Source organism: Phocoena phocoena, chromosome X, assembly GCF_963924675.1.
Source record: "Phocoena phocoena chromosome X, mPhoPho1.1, whole genome shotgun sequence".
Taxonomy (NCBI): Eukaryota; Metazoa; Chordata; class Mammalia; order Artiodactyla; family Phocoenidae; genus Phocoena; species Phocoena phocoena.
Genome location: NC_089240.1, coordinates 38,452,915 through 38,473,414, shown reverse-complemented (window position 1 = coordinate 38,473,414; position 20,500 = coordinate 38,452,915). Strand labels below are relative to the sequence as shown.

General features: G+C 43.3%; 1 protein-coding gene across 2 annotated transcripts in view; it reads right to left on the bottom strand.

The window, feature by feature from the left end:
* Window positions 1–500: 500 nt before the first annotated feature.
* The window catches only part of MAOA (monoamine oxidase A), a 72,708-nt gene continuing 52,708 nt past the window's right edge, over window positions 501–20,500 (bottom strand). For both annotated transcript variants that reach the window (XM_065900850.1, XM_065900851.1), the window contains 10 exons: window positions 17,580–17,721; window positions 14,576–14,725; window positions 13,987–14,146; window positions 13,005–13,101; window positions 9,327–9,380; window positions 5,461–5,518; window positions 3,866–3,963; window positions 1,364–1,475; window positions 1,102–1,164; window positions 501–915 (listed from right to left, as the gene is read on the bottom strand). In XM_065900850.1, coding sequence (XP_065756922.1) covers window positions 769–915; window positions 1,102–1,164; window positions 1,364–1,475; window positions 3,866–3,963; window positions 5,461–5,518; window positions 9,327–9,380; window positions 13,005–13,101; window positions 13,987–14,146; window positions 14,576–14,725; window positions 17,580–17,721 — 1,081 coding nt within the window. In that variant the 3' untranslated portion in view covers window positions 501–768. The remainder of the gene's footprint in view (window positions 916–1,101; window positions 1,165–1,363; window positions 1,476–3,865; window positions 3,964–5,460; window positions 5,519–9,326; window positions 9,381–13,004; window positions 13,102–13,986; window positions 14,147–14,575; window positions 14,726–17,579; window positions 17,722–20,500) is intronic.

Here is a 20,500-nt window from a genome sequence, read left to right as displayed (position 1 = left end):
ACGCAGAGCGAGTCAGGGAGGCCTCCTGGGGGACACTCTTGCCACTATCTGAGTCTGCTCACCTGGGGAGCTACAGACAAGTCACAGCAAGTCAATTTATGCATTCTACCTTGGTAAACACTGTCCTCTTTAAGAAGAAAAGGAGGACAAATACAAACAAACCAGCACGAAGCCTAGATGTCTAGAAACTTCACAGGCATTAGAAGCGGTCAGGAGATTCCTGAGGCAGCTGCCCACAAGATGTTGTCCCCTCACTGGTCTGAGGGCCTGAATCCTACCTCCACTGCTTTCCCTCATCCAAAGTGGGAGCTGCTCACCTCAGGAAGCTGTGAGTCTCTGGGGTCTGGGCCTACACCTCACCCTTTGTTAAGGACTTCAAAGGACAGTCACAGGCTGGGCCTTAACCTACTCGGCCTCTACAGGGAGAAAGTTAAATGCTTCACTTCTGCGTTCATCAGACGTTTTGTGTTAAAGGGGAGAAAAACAGGACACAGAAATTGTTTCTTATGAGCATGTCAACTTTAACTTCTTGAAATTAAGAAATTGATCACAAGGTTATCTTCTACCAATCAATACGAGCTGGTCTACAGACAAATCACAAGATGGAGTTTGATCTTACGGAAATTAAGGAGGTGATACACTGAGACTAAACTGAGGGGTTAAATCAGTGCACTTAAAAATGATCCGATGACACAGCCTTTCAATTTGTCAACATTTTGCTTTTGATGATGCTGGGAAAGAGTAAGCAGAAAGCATGAAGCTGAAACTTCAGCATCGGGTCAGCAGCCTGAATTTGCACACCGCAAACCACAGGGCAGTTATCGATGTGGCAAATCCGACGATCTTCAGCAGGCCTGTCACGGAAGGCAGGTTCCTCTCCCAGAAGGTGTGGGTGATTTCTACAGCTGGAACATCCTGGATGAATGAACATAGATCTTTAGCAGAAAACTCTTACATGGACAAGGAGGGGCAAAACATATCTGTAAAATCAGTGCGTGGATCTGCCCTGGAGAGTGGCATCTACAATGACATCAGAGGCTAGAAGATGAGAGATTTTTACGTGCAATTCCTGGTCTATGCAGACGGAGCTGCCAAACTTACCTCTGATTCAGGTTCTTGGACCCATATGTCTTTCTTTGCCACCTTCCCCAAAGCATTCAAGACCTGAAAGAAAGTGGCCATGGTATTATGAAATGAGGTTCTTCGACAGATTCAAGGCCCTGCTGGCCACAGATGAGCCTCATGCGTGGAGTGAGGGGCAGAGAAGTGGACATATAGACCATCAGTGGTAAGATCTGGAAAGACCAGATGCCAACTATGTTGCTGGACTCGGGAGGGAGGGTGACTAGGCTTCCTGTCTTACCTCTCTAGCTGCCCGTTCTCCGGCCTCTACTGCTCCTTCCATGTAACCGCTCCACTGTGTGGCCGTCTCCGTGCCAGCAAAGTAAATCCTGCCCACGGGCTGGCGGATCACCCTTCAAGGGAACAGAGAGGCCACACAGAGTTACCTGGGAAGGTGCTGAGGATCAATGAGCCAATCACTGCCCTCATCTACCCCGCAGAAGACAAGGGAACTCTCAGATTGTTTCCAAAACTCTCATGCAACTCAGCCAAAGGTGAAAGGTTCCTCCTCGTTTCCTGGGCCTGCACCGAAGGATCTGAACTTTCAAGCCAGAGACGATCAGGCCGTCAGTTCGTCAATCACTAAAGGTGATGATGACCTTTTTCTAGCCAGCCAGAATTAGAAATATAAGAATGTGCATTAAGATCACACTCAGATCTATGTGCTGCATGTTTCCTGTTTGCAGCCCGTTCTGCTACCTACAGTAAGGGGTGAGTTCTTCATGAGATCACATCTGACTGCAGACCCCAGCCATGCAGATACTCCCAGGGTGCCGGGAGAAACCATGGTGGTGAGTGGGAAGACAGGGAGAGAAACTGATTTCTAGCAAAGGAAAGACCCTAAGGATTATATGTCTATCTCCTTAAAAAACAACCTCTGGTGGGCTTCCCTGGTGGCGCAGTGGTTGAGAGTCTGCCTGCCGATGCAGGGGACACGGGTTCGTGCCCCGGTCCGGGAAGATCCCACATGCCGCGGAGCGGCTGGGCCCATGGGCCATGGCTGCTGAGCCTGCGCGTCCGGAGCCTGTGCTCCGCAACGGGAGAGGCCACAACAGTGAGAGGCCCGCACACCACAAAAAAAAAAAAAAAAAAAAAAAAGAACAACCTCTGGGAGTTTGGGGTTAGTAGATGCAAACTATTATATATAGAATGGATGGACGACAAGGTCCTACTGTATAGCACAGGGAACAACAGTATATTCAATGTCCTGGGATAAACCATAATGGAAAAGAATATAAAAAAGAATGCGTATAAGTGCATAACTGAGTCACTTTGCTGTACAGCAGAAATTAACACAACACTGTAAATCAACTATACTTCAATTAAAAAAAAACTTCTGTACAGTTAGTTTCTATGGATTTATCTAGAGACTGCCTGAGGGTAGCAAAATGGGCCTTCTCTTATGAAGAGGTCCTAGTGAAGAGACCCACGGAAAGGTTGGGCTGAATGAGCAACTGTCACCTCCTACCTTGTCAGCTTTGACTCCTGCCACGTCTGCAGCCATTTTCATGAAATCTCCTAAACCGTTACCTCCGCCCCAAAGGCCTTCACCTCAACCCACTGTCACGCCTTTTTCCAACTCAGAAATCCTTAGCTTCAGCTATTCATGATCCTCATCCCATCTTCTAGACTCCAGAAGCACTCCAGTTCATCAATACAGTTATCCCTAACAAAGGCTATTCATTCTCAGCTTGAGATCTGACACAAATAGCCAACACTAACTGTCCTTTGGAAAAGGAATTGTAAAAAGCACCCAAGACCTAAGTAGATTTTCCCATGAATCATTTAATCTTTCATCAGATATTGATGACTTTCACTGAAATACTGCACAAGTCTAAAATGATTGATTCTGGCATAAACCTAAAATTGAACTAAAATCATTGCTTATTTAATAATTCAATCAAGAAAAAACAAACAAAAAGCTCATGTAAGGTAAGGGTTAACAAACCCTTCTTCCTTCTCTGTGGACACACGTGACCTTGAGTTAATCTTCTAGTTCTGTTCCTCTAGAAACCTGATGAAGGTATAATGCCATATGTGTTGCCAGGCAGCACTGCCTGTGGTGAAAATGGCTCTCTTGCATCCCCACATTGGTAAATTGTATCTGGGATGGGAAACTGTCATGAATTGTAATTATCTGGGAAGAGTCTATATAACTTTGGGCTTTCTTGAGTGTGGTACATCTTGTAACTGGGCATGTCCCTTGCGGGGACCCTGGACACTGCCTATGAGGCTGTTATAAGAGACCATGGCTCCTGTGACGCATGGGGCTTCTAAGCTAAGGTGAACTCTCCCATCTTGCACGCGTGTCAACTCCCCGTGAGTGAGGATGCTTCCCCGTGAAGAGGAATGTCTGATGCTGCTCTGCCGGCAAGACATGTTTAGCCCATGTCCTTCTATGTAGACTGCTGTCCAGGAGCCTAGAGTAGTTGTGCGAGACTAAATGTTTAGTTGAGCTCGAGAAGGCCCCTTGGAGGACACTGCAGCTTGCAGAATTCTCACACGTAGCGCCAACATCTGAAATCCTCACCAGTGCTCTACGATTATTTTATGTGCTGTCAGCTACTGTCCTAGGTACGGACATACTTCTTTTCCTATGGACATCCAGAAATATACAAACTATCTGGGACATTAGAAATAAGAATGCTGATTGCTATTTTTTAAAATTCCCATTGAGCTTTGCTTCTCTATTTCTAAGTTTGGCTCACGCCTTGTATCAACTGGTATAGCGTCTGGGTAGTACCTTCCGTACTGAGTCATGATACCCGGGGGGAAGTAGGCCGTGTAGCAGCCCCCGGAGTACTGCTCCTCACACCAGTTCTTCTCTTCATAGTGCACCGGCTGCAGTTAAATGGGGAGAAAATTTCAAAGGGAAGACAAAGCTGAAAGGCCACCAGTCAACAATAAAGGCTCTTATGTACTTTGCTTTAACAGAAAGTTTACATGAAAAAAAAAGCAGCACTGCTCCTGGGCTCTGCGACCACGTGTGCTAGACTATCTAGTCACCTTCTCACGGCCACCTCTTCCTGTCTCTCATTTACAGATTCAAGGCATGTGTATGTCTCCTTGTTAGAATCTGCACTGCTTAGGAATCTTGAGAGATGAATCTTCTCTACCTCCAGAAAGAGGGACTTTAAATGTGGGAAGTTAATAAAATATAAGGAAAGTATTCAAAGACGTTGGATAGCTACAGATGATTAAAATCCATGAGGATGAAGATTTTAAGTGTTCTGTGAGAAATAAAATTATAGTCTGTACCAAAAAAAAAGCAGCACCGTTTTTCTAACTTAAGGGGAAACACGACAGTACCAAGTAATGGCCTTTTGTGAGGTACCAACTGACAAAACGTGTATACTTTGACTTTCTCAACCTCTTGCCCAGGAGAGACGTGAAGTATTCCAATATCTGGAAGACAGGGCATCTCCATGCAGATTCTGATCAGAACCTGATCAACAATCAGATTCTGGAAAGGTCTGCTCCAATCTCCGCATTCTCTAAATAACAGACTTTACTTCCCCATCTACCAAGGCATTACTGCCGGGAAAAAAAAGGGTGGGAGGGAGAAGGTAGAAGAAAAGCACAGTGTCTAAGAAAAAGGCTTTTTTCAGAACCCCTTCTCTCAGCTGGAAACGTGAATGATGGGAATCCTGCTAAAAAGGGAACAATTAAAGATGAAAAATGTTTCCCAAGGGACATGAGAGAACCTTCTCTGATCTCCCTAACACATTCTGCAAGTTTATTCTTTGAACAGTTCAGAGATAATCCCCTGAAAGAGCCCCCAGCTATCTGGTAGGGCCTTTAAAAAGAATTTCATTCTCATAATTGCTTTCAGTGGTGGATTGAAAGCACTGAAATTTCTAAATGAAGTGTGAATAGAGTCTTCAGATAGAAAAACAAATTAGTATGACTTTGACCTGGGCAGAGAGTCCAGATTCAGTCTATCTTATCAAGTATATACTACTGTGCCTTCACCAACAAATGACGATACAGCTGGGATTTTATTTTGCAGCAGTCATTTGACATTGACAAGAGGGCAGGGCCTCTGTTCTGGGAACTGATCTCAATCACCCTGGAGATAATACCTGTAGCTCCTGCCTCTCATTACAACTGGCTGCCAGTTATCCAGTGAACATTTAAACAGCCCAGGAAACTGCTGCATCAGAAATTGCATGCACTGACAGCCGCTTTTAATGGTGTTTTGTGATTGCTGAAGTTAAACCGCCAGTAAGCATATTCCTTCTCTTCATAACACTGTCAGGAAACCAGAATCTGCTTTGCTTTACCACTTAGAGCAAACAGAGCAGAACCTGCTAGGGATTAAAGCTGGGGATTTCTTACTTGTAAAGCTTCTTGGGATCCTAGCACTTTGGCGTACAGCTCACAGATTTTCCTCTTCCTATAAAAAAGAACCAAAAAATGTTAAGGAAGTAATGACTGATGAGTACAGAATAAACACAATGAGTTCCAGGGCTCTTGCCAATGAACTAGATTTATTAAGGGAAAAATGAAAATCAATGGCCTTCTGTATGAACACTTCCATGAATCTCTGCACTCAGATTAACTCTTTTCCTGAATACAGTCATGTGCTTTGAAGATGCAACAGAATTTTTCTTCTCTTTTACATTTTTGCCTCTTTCACTACCTAATACCATAGCTATTCAGTTAAAATGGGGGAAATGAGATGAAATTCAGTTTTAGGAGTTGATTCTAAGTCACTTTTCTGGAATATGTAAAATTCTAAAATAATCTCTTTTACAAGTCTATAGTAAGTATGATGGTGTCTTTTAACTATCCTATATTTATGTTTTAAAGATCTATGAACATATAAAGCTCATTTAATCTTTTTTTTTTTTTTTTTTTGCGGCACCGCATGGCACGTGGGATCTTAGTTCCCCAACCAGGGATCGAACCGCACCCCCTGCCGTGGAAGTGCAGAGTCTTAACCACTGGACTGCCAGGGAAGTCCCCATTTAACCTTTTTTTTTTTTTTTTTTTTTTTTTTTTTGTGGTACGTGGGTCTCTCACTGTTGTGGCCTCTCCTGTTGCCGAGCACAGGCTCCGGTCGTGCAGGCCCAGTGGCCATGGCTCACGGGCCTAGCCGCTCCGCGGCATGTGGGATCTTCCCAGACCAGGGCACGAACCTGTGTCCCCTGCATCGGCAGGGGGACTCTCAACCACTGTGCCACCAGGGAAGCCCCCAATAAAACTTTTTTAAAAAGCGCTCCAAAATATTTTTTACAGGCTAATAATCAACTGTAAAAAAATATGGAAAAGGGTTTAATTCAAATCTGTAAGACAAGCATTAGAAGCTAAAGAGACAAAAGGCAAAACAATGTTGAGCTGGGAAGAAAGGGGGGAAGGGAAGGTTATAGTTATTAGTAATAAACAGATTTTAAAAGACGCCAATTTTGGAATTCCCTGGAGGTCCAGTGGTTAGGACTCTGCACTTTCACTGCCGGGGGCCCGGGTTTGATCCCTGGTCGGGGAACTACGATCCCGCAAGCCATGCAGCACAGCCAAAAAAAAAGACGCCAATTTAATGTTGCCAAGTTATATTAGAAAATATTTTTTAAATGTGTCCCCAATCTCTCTGAATAATGTGGGACAAAATGTAACTTTATAAATTTATCCAAATGCTCACACTTACACCATTTATACAGCTCCTTCAAGGAGCTGTTCATACTACAGATCAATAATGATAAAGGAAAGGCAGAACTGGAAGAAGTCTCAAGACTACTGTCCACCTGACTGCCTCTTTCTGTCTAATCCAAGCCCCTCATTTCAGACATGAGGAGGCTGAGGCTCAGTGCACGGAAGAGGCTGGCTCAACATCACTCAGCTAATTAATGGCAGGTCGAGGGTCTACTCTCCTGAGCATCCCTCCTATAGTAAGTGCTCAATAAAATTTTACTGAATCAAAATCCATCCTCAGCCAAGTATGGTACCATCTTTCCTATTCTATGATAAGATAGGTGACTGATTCTTACCTACTTCACATGAGTGTTACAAGAAATAATTCTGACATTTTGAGTCAATTAGAAAACAAAAGTATTGACAATCATTATTCTGAAAAACTCAATAATGCTTAACTTATTTTCAGTATATAAAGAATAATAAAATCTTTGTTAAAACAGAGTGAACCTTAAAATCTAATCAACCTACTTCGTAGGCAATTTTTCATTCATGAACAATAAACTAGTAATAATAGAAATATAAGTCATTATTTACTATACTTCACATTATTAAATGAGTCAAGGATTAGCTCATACAAACACATCAGGAAATTATCTTCTCCATCCCTTCCTCCCATTAATATAAAAATTTTTTAGAAAAGTTATATAAGATAAGGATGTTGGAGCAATGCACCGATTGATTAGCTGGACTCTAAAAATAACACAACATACTTTACTATTTTTTTTTAATTAACTAATTAATTATTGGCTGCGTTGGGTCTTCATTGCTGCGCGAGGGCTTTCTCTAGTTGCAGAGAGCGGGGGCTACTCTTCGTTGCAGTGCACGGGCTTCTCATTGCGGTGGCTTCTCTTGTTGCAGCGCACAGGCTCCAGGCGCACGGGCTTCAGTAGTTGCAGCACGCGGGCTCAGTAGCTGTGACTTGTGGGCTCTAGAGCGCAGGCTCAGTAGTTGTGGCGCACGGGCTTAGTTGCTCCGCGGCGTGTGGGATCTTCCCAGACCAGGGCTTGAACCCGTGTCCCCTGCATTGGCAGGCAGATTCTTAACAACTGCGCCACCAGGGAAGTCCCAACAGAGCATACTTTAAATGATGGCCAAAAGAGGTCATTGTGCAAGTTGAATTTACCCACTGGTTTCTAAATCTGGCTGCTCATCATAATCACTCAAAAAGCTTGTTAAAAAATACAAGTACTCGGGCCCCACCCCTAACCTACCAAATCATAATCTACCAGCCTCAGAAAAATTTTCCAAACATTCTTTGGGAAATGTTGATGCAGTTGGTCCTGAGAACCATTACTTTAGTCAATGACATTCGGAGTTCTAAGGGTTTTTGCCTTATAAAAATTTTGAGAAGTTTAGCCACTATGTGGAATCATAACCAAATGTCTACATCCAGGCTGGTATTTATTTTACTATTAATAAGGAGGGAATGCAGGAAATCCAAAAGAAAATGTCAAGCTTAGTGTGACGTAATGAAAAAAAGCACACATTCGATGCTATTTTTGACTTTGTCAGAAGCTAGCGGTGGAGCCTTGAACAAATCATTCCCCATCACTGGACCCCCAAATTCTTCCTCTATTGAGTGAGTAGGCGAACAACAAAAGGGTTCCCCCTTCCTGACATCAAATCTCACGGCTGCTCAAATAAACAAATCCGTGTGCAAACGTGGGAACTTCTGTGGCCTTTCTCTGACTTGCAAAGTCATCAAAGTAGCTCTCAAAGCAAGGGCTGCTAGTGGATTTGCTGCTTAATTTTTAAATCAAATGCAGAGAGAAGTATACATTTGCCTGCGTATTGGCCCTCTTCAAAAGCTAACAAAGGATTTAGGGTTACCCTAAAGAAGGGAAGCCCAGAAATGTCCAGAGGCAGCCCCCCCCCAACAGCCTAATGAGTGTTTCCAGGTAAGAGTTCCAGGTAAGATTTTACTTGAACAAAGGATCCCAGTGCAAAACAAAGCAAAACAAATACAACAAAACAGGAAGAGAGAAAGGGAGACAAAAAGAAAAAAGCCATTGTCCTAAAATAATTGTTTTCTACTGGGAAGCTCTTGGGAGAAGGGAACATCAGAGCTGTATCCCAGATAATCAAAGGAGCATACTTTTATGTATACAAGTTGGAATAGGTTGGAAGACCTATGTATAGATTTGCTTTTCAGAAAAAGTACATGTCAGAGAACCTTGGAGAAAGACTAATGGTCTGGCAAGGTGATTGGGACTTGTCCTTTTAAGCTTTATTCACAGCTAACTTTTTAAAATGATTTTTCTCCATCCATTTACTGGGAAAGCCTACCTCCCGACCACTGTAAAATGAACACAAAGATGTGACACTAAATTGCTATACGCATATGGGCAAGGACTGAGTCAAGGGGGCGTAGTGAAATACAAAAAGGTTGATTTGTTGAGATTTTGAGATTAATGAATTATTGCAGTTTTCACAATGCTGTCATCCTGTTGTTAGTGCAACAAGCACAATATAAAGCTAACTTTTTATACGTTTCAGGTGTAAATACTTACCTTAGTTCTTTATGGACTTTAGCAAGGCGGTCAGCTTTTCGAGCAAGGATGAAGCTGGAGAGAGAGGTTACATTTGAACGATTAGGCGACAGTGGTTTATCTTAAGAGTTGTCTCTTTAAAGTGTTCTTGCCTCCACCTACTCAGCATTAATAGACTCTCCCACACCCTCCCATTATTTCCCTCTACTAGAGCAAATGCCAGACTGTCTTCATCTGCCTCTCTGTCCTCCCTGCTAGGCTGTGGGATCCTAAACAACAGGTCACCTCCTACTCAATATTTTACCCCCAAAGTTTAGCACAGTCCTTGGCATACAGTAGGAAATGAACTGTCAGATGAATTAATGTTGCTTTAAATGATTATCCTGGTAATGACTGTTGCTGTCTGACAAGTACTTGATAAAAGCTGGAGAAACAAATATCAATAAGTGCTTGTTGGGAATTCCCTGGCGGTCCAGTGGTTAGGACTCTGTGCCTCCACTGCAGGGGGCACGGGTTCGATCCTTGGTCGGGGAGCAATGAGATCCCGTATGCCACGAGGCGTGGCCAAAAAAAAAAGTGCCTGTAGTGGCTGCCATGGTGGGCCACCCAGATCCCTCTTCAGGACCAAATGCTCATTACCCTCAGCTCACAGCCAAACCCCTCCCTAGCAATTGCACTCTGTAGCAGAGAACTGCCTGGTGCAAGGTCCCATCCCTTCCCAGAATGACTGGCTCTGTTGTGTGGTGGGTACCAAAGCCCACCCCCTCGTCTCAGTGCAGACACCTCTGAAGGGCCATCCCCGCTCCAGAGTTTCCCAAGGGATGGCTTTGGCCTCTGTTGGGGCAACACCGGAGCCCAGCCTCTCCCTCTGCTCAATCCTGATTCCTTCCCTTCCCCCCAGGTAGCGGTCCCCATAGCAGTTCCTGAAGAACCTCCTGCACCCAAATCTCCATCTCCGAGTTGGCTTCCTGGAAAACTGGCCTAGCATAGTCCTCAAATTCAGTGACTCAGTAAAACTCAGTTATAATCTCTCTGCTTCCCTTTAATCAAATAGATTCTATTTATTATACTGATATTACTAATTGCATGTATATTTTAAAGAATTGAATTGTGACAAGAAATCCTTAGTTATGCTATTATTAGAAAGCTTTCAAAAAATCCAAATGAGCTAAAGGACAATGAAATTATTTCTCCATTTAAAAAAAGTTTTAAAATTGTATTCTTTTGTTCTAGACCGAAAAGACAAGTAGATCAAGACTGAAAATGTGAAGGGCTGAAAACAGGTATTTCATCCTCTCCCTCAAGCTCCCCTCCCAATTAAACTGTTCTTCAATTTGATTGGCAATTCCTTTAGAGTTGTTATTCGAGATCATTCTGCGAAACAAAGATACAAAGCTGTGGACTGTTTAAGAAATTTGAACCATTGAACTTCTGGGGACATAGTCATGATTTTGGTTGATTTAACTAACACTTTATGTTGTGGCTTGCTGGTAATGATTTTAGTTAAATTTTAGGTTTCTGCAAGAATCAATCATTTTAGACTTGTGCAGTATTTCAGTGAAAATCACCAACATCTGATAAAAGATTAAATGATTTATCTGAAAACCCTTTTAGATCTTGGGTGCTTTTTACAATTCCCTTTTCTAGTGGGAAGCAGCCGCATAGCACAGGGAGATCAGCTCGGTGCTTTGTGACCGCCTGGAGGGGTGGGATAGGGAGGGTGGGAGGGAGGGAGACACAAGAGGGAAGAGATATGGGAAAATATGTATATGTATAACTGATTCACATTGTTATAAAGCAGAAACTAACACACCATTGTAAAGCAATTATACCCCAATAAAGATGTTAAAAAAAAAATAAATGGCAGTTAGGTTTGGCTATATCTGTCAAATCTCAAGTCATGAATGAAATAACCTCTTTGATCTAATTGTAACAACGGACAACTATCATTGAACTTCCTTTGGTGTTTTATTGGAGAAATTAAACATCCTGGCTTTGGGTTGGGAACATTTCACAGCTCTAAAGTACAAGGTCCTTTCTAGTTTCCAAAAGGCACTAGTTATCACAAACAGTGCTGGGCAATTATACCACCCCTGTCTTCAAGGCTTTCATTGCCTAGAGCAAAGAGCAGGGTAGAGGCAATATAGCTTCAAGGCAAGAACAGGGTGGAAGCGATTGTCCAGATAAAACAGATCAGAGTATCACTTTCTAGGAGCTGCCTAAATAAGCCCATTACCACCTAGAAGGCTTCTGCAATACATGTCCTTGTTAAAAAACATAAAGAAACGCCGGAAGAGCAGATGCCGCAATATTTAATACCCAGGGCAAGAAGAACATCAATATTCTTTCATCTACAGTTGGATTGATCTTGACCGACAAGTCTCCTGAAACCTCTGCCTCAACCTCCTGCATTTCTTTGGCACATAGAAGGCGACGGCAAACTGCCCAAACAATCTATGTATTTTCTTGCCCGGGGGGGGTCAGAGATGAACAGGGTGCAATGTTCCTATAGTCTTTACATTGTGAGCACCTGCCCTTACCAGGGAGGCTGGTGCTATTTCTTATATTTTACAGCCAGAGAAGTAGTTATAAAATGTCTTGTTGGCAGTCCAGTAGCATAGCCTTTTTCTAAGTCCCTAGGGTCATGGGTCTGCTCCTTTTGATTTTGTAATTTCCCTTCAGTGACGCAATGCACATGAGCTCAACTCTCCTCGGGGTGAAGGGGAAAACCACTGGTTTCTAGAGTCACTGACTGCTATAGAAGCTGTGCTCTTTTATTGCAATGTGGTAGAATAAATAGCCCTTTTGTTTGTATTGCTTTGAGGAGGACTAAAAGACATGGCAACTGGGAGGCTACGGCACTCCTTAGAAATCTCTTTGTGGGAGCTCCGATTCCCTCTCTGGACCCCTAGTCTCCAGAGGGCAGAGCAGCTGTGTGAGGGGATGGTAGGAGAGAAAGAGAGCTCTCCTCTTCCAGACACAGAACCTTGCCCTGGACCATCCCTGGTGAAGTAGCCATAGAGTGACCTACTGGAAAAAGTGCCCTACACTCAAGGCCTGGTTCTCCTTTGAACTGCACTTCCTCATTAGTCATCCATCTTATCTCCCAGGGTAATAATTAACATATTTTTCTTCACTTTCTTTCTTTTTTTTTTTTCTTGGCTGTGCCACACAGCTTGTGGGATCTTAGTTCCTCGACCAGGGATCGAATCCGGGCCCTCGGCGGCAAAAGCGCGGAGTCCTAACCACTGGACCACCAGGGAATTCCAACAATTAACATATTGACACTTGCTAGGTAGTGATGTCTAGAATGGAGAAAGGAATAAAGCCCAGAAAACATTACTTTGGAAGGTTTTACAGGATAAAACAGTTCTCATTCCAGAACGGTTGTCAACATCCTGTAGGCAAGGTGGTCTACCATCCCGCCTGTCTAGCTGCGTTTTTTTCTCTGTCCTCCACGTGTAAGTTTATGGGGGAAAGAAACATATGGGCACAAGTTCAAAGTGGTGTTAATTTTAGTAAAGTTTCTCAGTGTTCTTGTGCCACATACTCTAATATTTTCATACATGGAAACGTGACATAAATTGTAGGGCTATTTAGCATTGCTTGAGCTCTAGTGCAAAACAACATGTTCTGCCAGCACACACACCAATACATCAACAGAGTTTGAAAAATGCAGAACACCCAGCTCTAACTTACCCCATGATGGCGGGCAGCGATCCATCTGGCTTGGTGTCATCCAGGGTTATTGAAATCGGAGCTTCCTCGTCTTCGATGATCATACAGCCACAGTAATCTTAACCAGAAGAAAATCAATAGGAGACTGAGTAACCTCACCAGAGATTTAAGAGGGATATATATATATATATATATATATATATATATATAACTCTTTTGCTAAGAGGAAGGCAAATCTTAAACTATTGGTCTTTGCCCCAACTCTAGAAGTTATTTACTATTAAATACGCACACTGACTATACAAGGATGTTTGGTTGGTCACCCAGACACATTAGAAAATGACCCATCTCGGTGACCTTTACATAAAGGTCAGGTATGATCAGTGCATGAGTAAAATGAAGATGGCCCTGGAGTCCTGGAATACACGGGAAAGAGGGGGGTGTGTTAGAGGGAATCGCCCCTGTGGAACCATGGAAGAAGTGGCAGGAAGGAATCCTTTGAGTGTGAGCTGGAGGCTTAGCGACAACAGACACCATATCTGCGCAGACTCTGCCTCATTTTATCCTTACAACACCCCAACAGCAGGTCTCATCACCATTTTACACAGAGGCTGAGGCTGAGAGAGGTGAAGTGTCATTTGAGGCCTCACAGCTCGTAAGCAAGTGGAGCCCAGGGATGTGTAACTTCAAAGGAGTGCTCTTTCCATGGTGCTCCTTTGTCTCTGCTCATGAAGAGTAAGTGGTGAGACATATGCCAGGGGTCTGGGCAATGTGGTCCCGCGACCAGAGGGACCTCTTCCTTCCCCCCCACTGCCAGCAAGCGCTCTTGGGGTCATTTTGTGTTGCCCGGGGCTATGAGGAGTGGACAGACTGAGATTTCTGATCCTTTCTCTACCAGCTGGAAACACTTATCTTTTTTTCTGTTCGGTGTGTAGCATAAAATGTTCCTAAAAGAGCATGGTCTTTGCTTAATACAATTTAAAAATGAATAAGTGCAACCTACCCTTTTTCTTCCAAAAGGCCTCCTTGTAATACATCATGCACTTAATGACAGCCCCCATTGGAAGACGCTGAATTAACTGGTTTCTCTCTGAAGGAAGCTCTGGTCTGAAGTGTATCTTGGCAGTCAAAGTTGGAGGGACGGCACTAATTACGTATCGGCACTAAAACACACAGACACAAGATACCATCTCAAACCTGAGTCGCAGTCTTTGCAGGGAGCGTGAAACATCACATTTACCATTTCGAATGACAGTAAGCAGTAACAATGTACAGTATGAGGCCACTGTGAGGCAACAAAACAGAATAAGGCAGTCGACCAAGTCCGGTAATTTGGAAGACCGAGTCAGAAATACGCCAGCATTAATTACGCCACTGCTTGGATTATATTTAGTTAGAAGCTACAGAAGACAGGAGACCTATTTAATATAAGTTTCTCTTTTTTTTTCGGCCTTGATGTGCGGCATGCAGGATCTTAGTTCCCCCACCAGGGATCGAACCCGTGCCCCCTGCTGTGCAAGCGGGGAGTCCTAACTAATGGACCACCAGGGAAGTCCCATAATATACGCTCTTTTTTGACGAAACTGAATTACCTCATAAAGTTGATGATTCAATGTCTCTATCATGATGTTGTCACCTGACTGGTCAACATAGGTGACAGGACACCTCAGCTTCACTCTGTCCCCGAGGAGCTGCATTATCCGCTCGCTTACTTGACCAGATCCACCTACAAACTTCCGTTCCTACAGGAGAAGGCAGGCAGGGAAGGAAATGTTATAAAAGCCCAAGGAAGGAAGATCATATTTACCACTGATCAGAAACCTCCAGAAAGTCACAGGCCATATACCTCCACCCTCTGCACCCTTAACTATTGGAAGAACTCATTAGGACAGAGGCAGTCTACCAAGATACCTCAATCATAATGCTCTACACAGCGTCTGGTGACAAAAAGCTGTTACCAGCTTATAAAATCACAGAATGGCGGGGGAGGGATAAATTGGGAGATAGGGATTGACACATACACACTACTATGTTTAAAATAGATAACTAATAAGGGCCTACTGTATAGCACAGGGAACTCTACTCAATACTCTGTAATGGCCTATGTGGGAAAAGAACCTAAAAAAGAGTGGACATATGCATATGTATAACTGATTCACTTTGCTGTACACCTGAAACTAACACAACATTGCAAGTCAACTATACCCTAATAAAAATTTAAAATAAAATCACAGAATCAGAAGGAAGGTTCCCCTATACCACTGGCACCTTGACCGAATGCAAGTAACAGCAAGTCCGTGGGCTTCAAGTGCCCAAGAGTGCAGTGCATAGAGGGAACCCTGGGACAGGGAGGATGCTGCACTTCTCCCAGGGTATGCGGTTTCTTTCTTTCTTTTTTGTTTGATATTTTAAATAATTTAATAGTGAAAAAGTAAAATATATAAACCACTTATATGGTATAATCTTAATGAGGAAATACATTAAAATGTTAACAGTAGACGGGGTGAGATTATGTGTGAAGCTTTTGTCTTTATTCTTTATGTTCCAAGTATAAACACAAACTATAATGACCTTCTCTTTGCTAAAAACTGTTCAACTCAAGACAACAACCCTTGATTGATCTCCTTCAACGGGCAAGGCCCTGGCATTAGGCTCATTAGAAGACACAAACAATATAGCAGACATGAAGTTGCGTGATTTTTGGAACCAAAAAGGCCCACATGTGACCCAGCAGCCGATGGGTAGGGGGGCCTTGGCTTCATAGTCTGTACGGGAATCTAAACTTTCAGAAGATTTCTTTTTTTTTTTGATTAATTATTTTTTTCTAGTTTCACTGAGATGGGGATGCGGTGCTCTCAAGGATCACCTGGTCATCACCCAATGATGTTCTAAGAATCCAAACCTCAGCTCTTGAGAAACTTTTGCCAAAATGCCTGCAAGTTTCACTGCGGGGGCCGAAGGGTGAAGACTGTAAGACCACAAGTGCTCTGCCCTACTGCCATCTGCTACACTCACCATGGTCACGCTTCCAGCTTAATCTAGGGTCAGTCCGTAATACAGTGCATTTTGTAAGAACCAGGGGGAATGTCCTTAGCCTGCTGTAGAAGATTCTTTGAATGGTTACAAATACATGTAGGTAGACTGAAGAACAGCCCAACATTTGACAATCACCTTCCGGAAAGCCTGTGTCAGCAGCCACAGAATGATTCTTACACTTGAATAACTGGCTATTGTTCTAATGACACAACCACAGTTCTTTATAAAAATATTCCCAAAGCAGTTTAGCCCTAAATTCATGATCCATCCTTCCTCACAAAACTGGGACCATTTAATTTATAATGTGACTTCTGTTTTCCGAGAGTTACTTTGAATGTTAGTATAGTGGAAAGACCATGAACTATTTCCATTTGTGTTCACTATCCACTCCTTCGCGTCTAGTATTTCTGGAACTAAACTATTAAAGGATAAGTCTAAGTTCTTTGTAAAGATACTGTGATAATGGTCTGAGATTCATAATGTGAACTGTGCCCTCCAAAAGGTCATGTGGAGTTTGCCTAGAAGTATCTTGGCTCCCCTGAATGAGGGATGTAAATATAAAATAAGTCACGATATCTCGGAAAGTAAAATATAGGTTAAAAAGAGTAATGTGGGATTTCTAAGTGTAAAGACACTTAAAAAATGCAACTGCCTTAAGTTTGCTAAAGCTAAGGGTTAAATGGGCAATAACTCTTGGGACCACGAGAACAACTTGGGGACTTCTGGAGATCTCCCAAGGAAAGGAACATTTCACTCAGTTGACAAGGACTCTACACCTCACACTATGAAACAGAACATAAGTTAGAAGTAAACTGATCCTAATTAAACCTTAGCCCATCGAGGCAAAACATTCCTAGAAAAGAGATATCCATTTTCTTCCGATAAAGGATAGCCTTGAAACAAAGAATCTCAGAATCTGGAAAATCAGGGAATTAAGATTCTGGTTTCACCACTGGTTTGCTGTGTGTCCAGCCAGTGAGTCAAATGAGTTCATTCATCAGTAATGGCAGTAGTATGGAAGCTGGGCAAATGCTAGTGGGCAGCAAAAATTTAGAAGCCAAAATGTAGAATTTACTATTGAAAGAGTAACCAATAAATCACTTGAATTAGGAGAAAGAATAGTCACTTCCATTCTCTAACAGTTAACATAAAATAATAACTCCGAGACACAGAATGGGACAAAAAAGCCTCATGTCTGGAACAGAGATGACTTGAAGTACAATTTTACAAGTACTAGAAATTTTTGGAAATAAGTTGATTTTAGTAATTTAGCTCCTCCTACATAAATAGTCTAATTTTACCTACTTCCAAAAGGAAGGAACTGAATTCCTCAAACCTAATTAATTCAAAATGAAACATTCTTTAGTTGTGAACTTATTTTCAGGAACAAGAAAAGGAAATGAGAAATTTTGTTTTCAGAAAAGTTTCTTGGAGATCGTTTCAAAAATCCATGTTTCAAATTCACTCATGTTTCAAAATATAGAAGCAAGTATTAAGGTACTGCACTCGATGAGGGCAAAATCACAAATGAAGTTTAGTGTGAGAATGGACACTCCATACCTGGCCCCCATTGGTAATGGAGAATATCCGAGTGGTGCCTCCACACTGCTTCACATACCACAAGAACCATAGGGCAGACACCTCGTGGGGTTCAGAGGTCACATTGATATTCACAAAGAGAGATGCAAACTGCCTAGCAGTCCTGGTCACAGAACAAGAGCGGAAGTCAGGAGTAAATACGTACATGCTTCACAGGACATTACCTTTTTAAAACACAATTTAGCATGGCTGGAAAACAGTTCTATTGCTTTTGAAAAAAAACAACTCATGGACTCAATTTCTGAAGGAATGCAGATTTTAACTCTTGGGGAAAATAAACTTTTCCCTTACTTTTAGGAAATTATGGGTTAGTCCAAACATGCTAATCCCAATGCAATCTAAAGGGTTAATATGCTTGTCAGAGTTCATTAAGGATATTGTCTGCATTTATTTGAACAAACTTTCTCTCCTTAACACCCCCCCTGCTCCCACCCTGGTCCAGGCTACCACTGTCCCTCACCTGGCTTAAAACAATGGTGGCTGCTCCTGGGCCCTCATGATCCTTCTCTACATTACAGCCAATTAAGTGTTTTAACAGTCCAAAACTTAAAAAACAAACAAACAAATAAAACCCCACTCTGCTTAAAATCCTTCAGTGACATTCACAGCAAAAGTCAAAAGTCTTGAATATGGCCAATATATCTTGCACCATCAGCCTGTCAACAAGTTCTCCAAACTCTCATTCCATCACTTCCTCATGGCATCTTTATGACCCAGGTATACTCTCCATTCATTGCTAAAACGTGTCAATCTCCCCATCTCAGGGCCTTCAGAAGCTGTTCCCTGTTCCCTATACTGGGGTGGGGGAGCATTTCCCACACTATCCAACCATCACATTTCCCGCCATTATCTGTGGCTAATAACTGGAAAATATCATGCCTCAACCATTTATGCTTCCATCCATCTCATCATTCAGGATTCATTCCTGAAAGAAACCATCCCTCCCCTTCCTTATTTTTCCCCATCTACTAAGGCTCGCTACTGGAACATCATCCCCGCCACTAACCCTATCTCCTGTCTCCTCCATCCACTATGGCTTATTCCTGAAAGATACCATTCACTACATCATCCATCTTTCCTGTCTTCCCCCATCACTGTGGCTCACCCCTGTGAGATACCAACACCCCACACCATCTATTGGTCCTGTTTTATCCAATTCATTATGACTCGTTTCTGGAACATATATCCTCCCCATACCCACATGTCCGATCTCCACTCATCCAGTGTGCTCATTTGTGGAAGATATATGATCCCCCAACACCATCCATCCTTCAGTCCTGTATCCCCCATCAATTGGCTCATTCCTTTAAGATACCATTCACTCTTCCTGTCTCTCTCAATAACTGATACATCATTGGAGGAAAGCATCCCCCTCACCATCTATCCTTCCTGACAGTCCCCCACCATTAATTGCAGGTCATTCCTGGAAGATACCATCCTCCTACATCATCCATCTTTCCTGTATCCCCCATACACTGTGATTCATTCCCGGAAGATACCATTCTTCACACCCAGCATGCACCAACCTGTCCCCCACCCCCATCCACAGTGGCTCATTCCTGAAAGATACCATCCCCCACATCACTCATCTATCGTGTGTACAGCCCATCCAGTATGGCTCATCCCTTCCTGATACCTTGCACCCAGAACATTCACCCTACCTGTCTCCTCTCACAATCACTGTGGTTCATGCCTCATGATACCACCTTTTCACACCATCCACTCTTCCTGTAGCATTCCCCCACCAAGCGCTGTGGTTCCTTCCTGGAAGATGCCATCACTCCAATGGCTTCCTGTCTCCTCCTAACCACTGTATCTCATCTTGGAAGATACCAGTTCCCTCACTATATTACTCCTGCTATATCCCCCATCATTGTGGCTCATTCCTGGAAGATACCACCTCCTCACACAACCATACCATCTAATCTTCCTGTACACACACCCCCACACACATAACTGGGGCATTCCTGGAAGATGCCACCCTTCCCCCACAAACACACACCACTCATAATTCCTGTCTCCCCTCATGCACTGTGGTTAATTCCTGGGAGATACCATATCCTCACTCCATCCACTATTCCTGTCTCTCCCATCAACTAGCTCATTCTTGAAAGATATCACCTCAACATATAATCAACCCTTCTGTTTCCCCCCATTTTACTATGGTTCATTCCTGGACCACACCATCTCCTCACACCATCACTCTTCCAGTCTCCCCCCCACATACTGTGGCTCATTCCAGGCACATACCATCCAAACATCATCCATCTTTCCTGTCTTCCCCATCTACAGTCACTGATTCCTGGAAGATACCATCCCCCCATGCCATCCACTCTTCCTATCCTTTCCATACACTATGGTTTAATCCTAGGCATACCATCCCCCCACATCATCCATCCTTCCCCTCTTCCCCTACCCACTGTGGCTCATTCCTGGAAGATGTAGTGAATGGTATCTTCCTGGAATGAGCCACAGTGATGGGGGGGGAGGGAAAGGAAGAGGGGATGGTGTGGTCCAGGAATGAATCACAGTAGAAAGGGGGGAGACAGGAGCGTTCATTGTATGTTAGTATGGTATCTTCCAGGAATGAGCCAGTTGATGGGGGAGAAAGGAATAGTGGATGGTGTGAGGACAGAATGAGCCAGTTGATGGGGGAGAAAGGAACAGTGGATGGTGTGAGGACGTGGTATCTTCCTGGAATTAGTCACAGCAGGTAGGAGGAGACAGAAAGGTGGAGGGGTGGGGGGAATGGTATCTTCCAGGAATGAGCCATAGTAGATGGGGGAAGACAGGAAGAGTATGAGGAGATGGTATCATCCAGGAATGAGCTACAGTGACTGTGAGGGGAGACAAGCACGGTGGAAGATGTGGGGACATGGTAT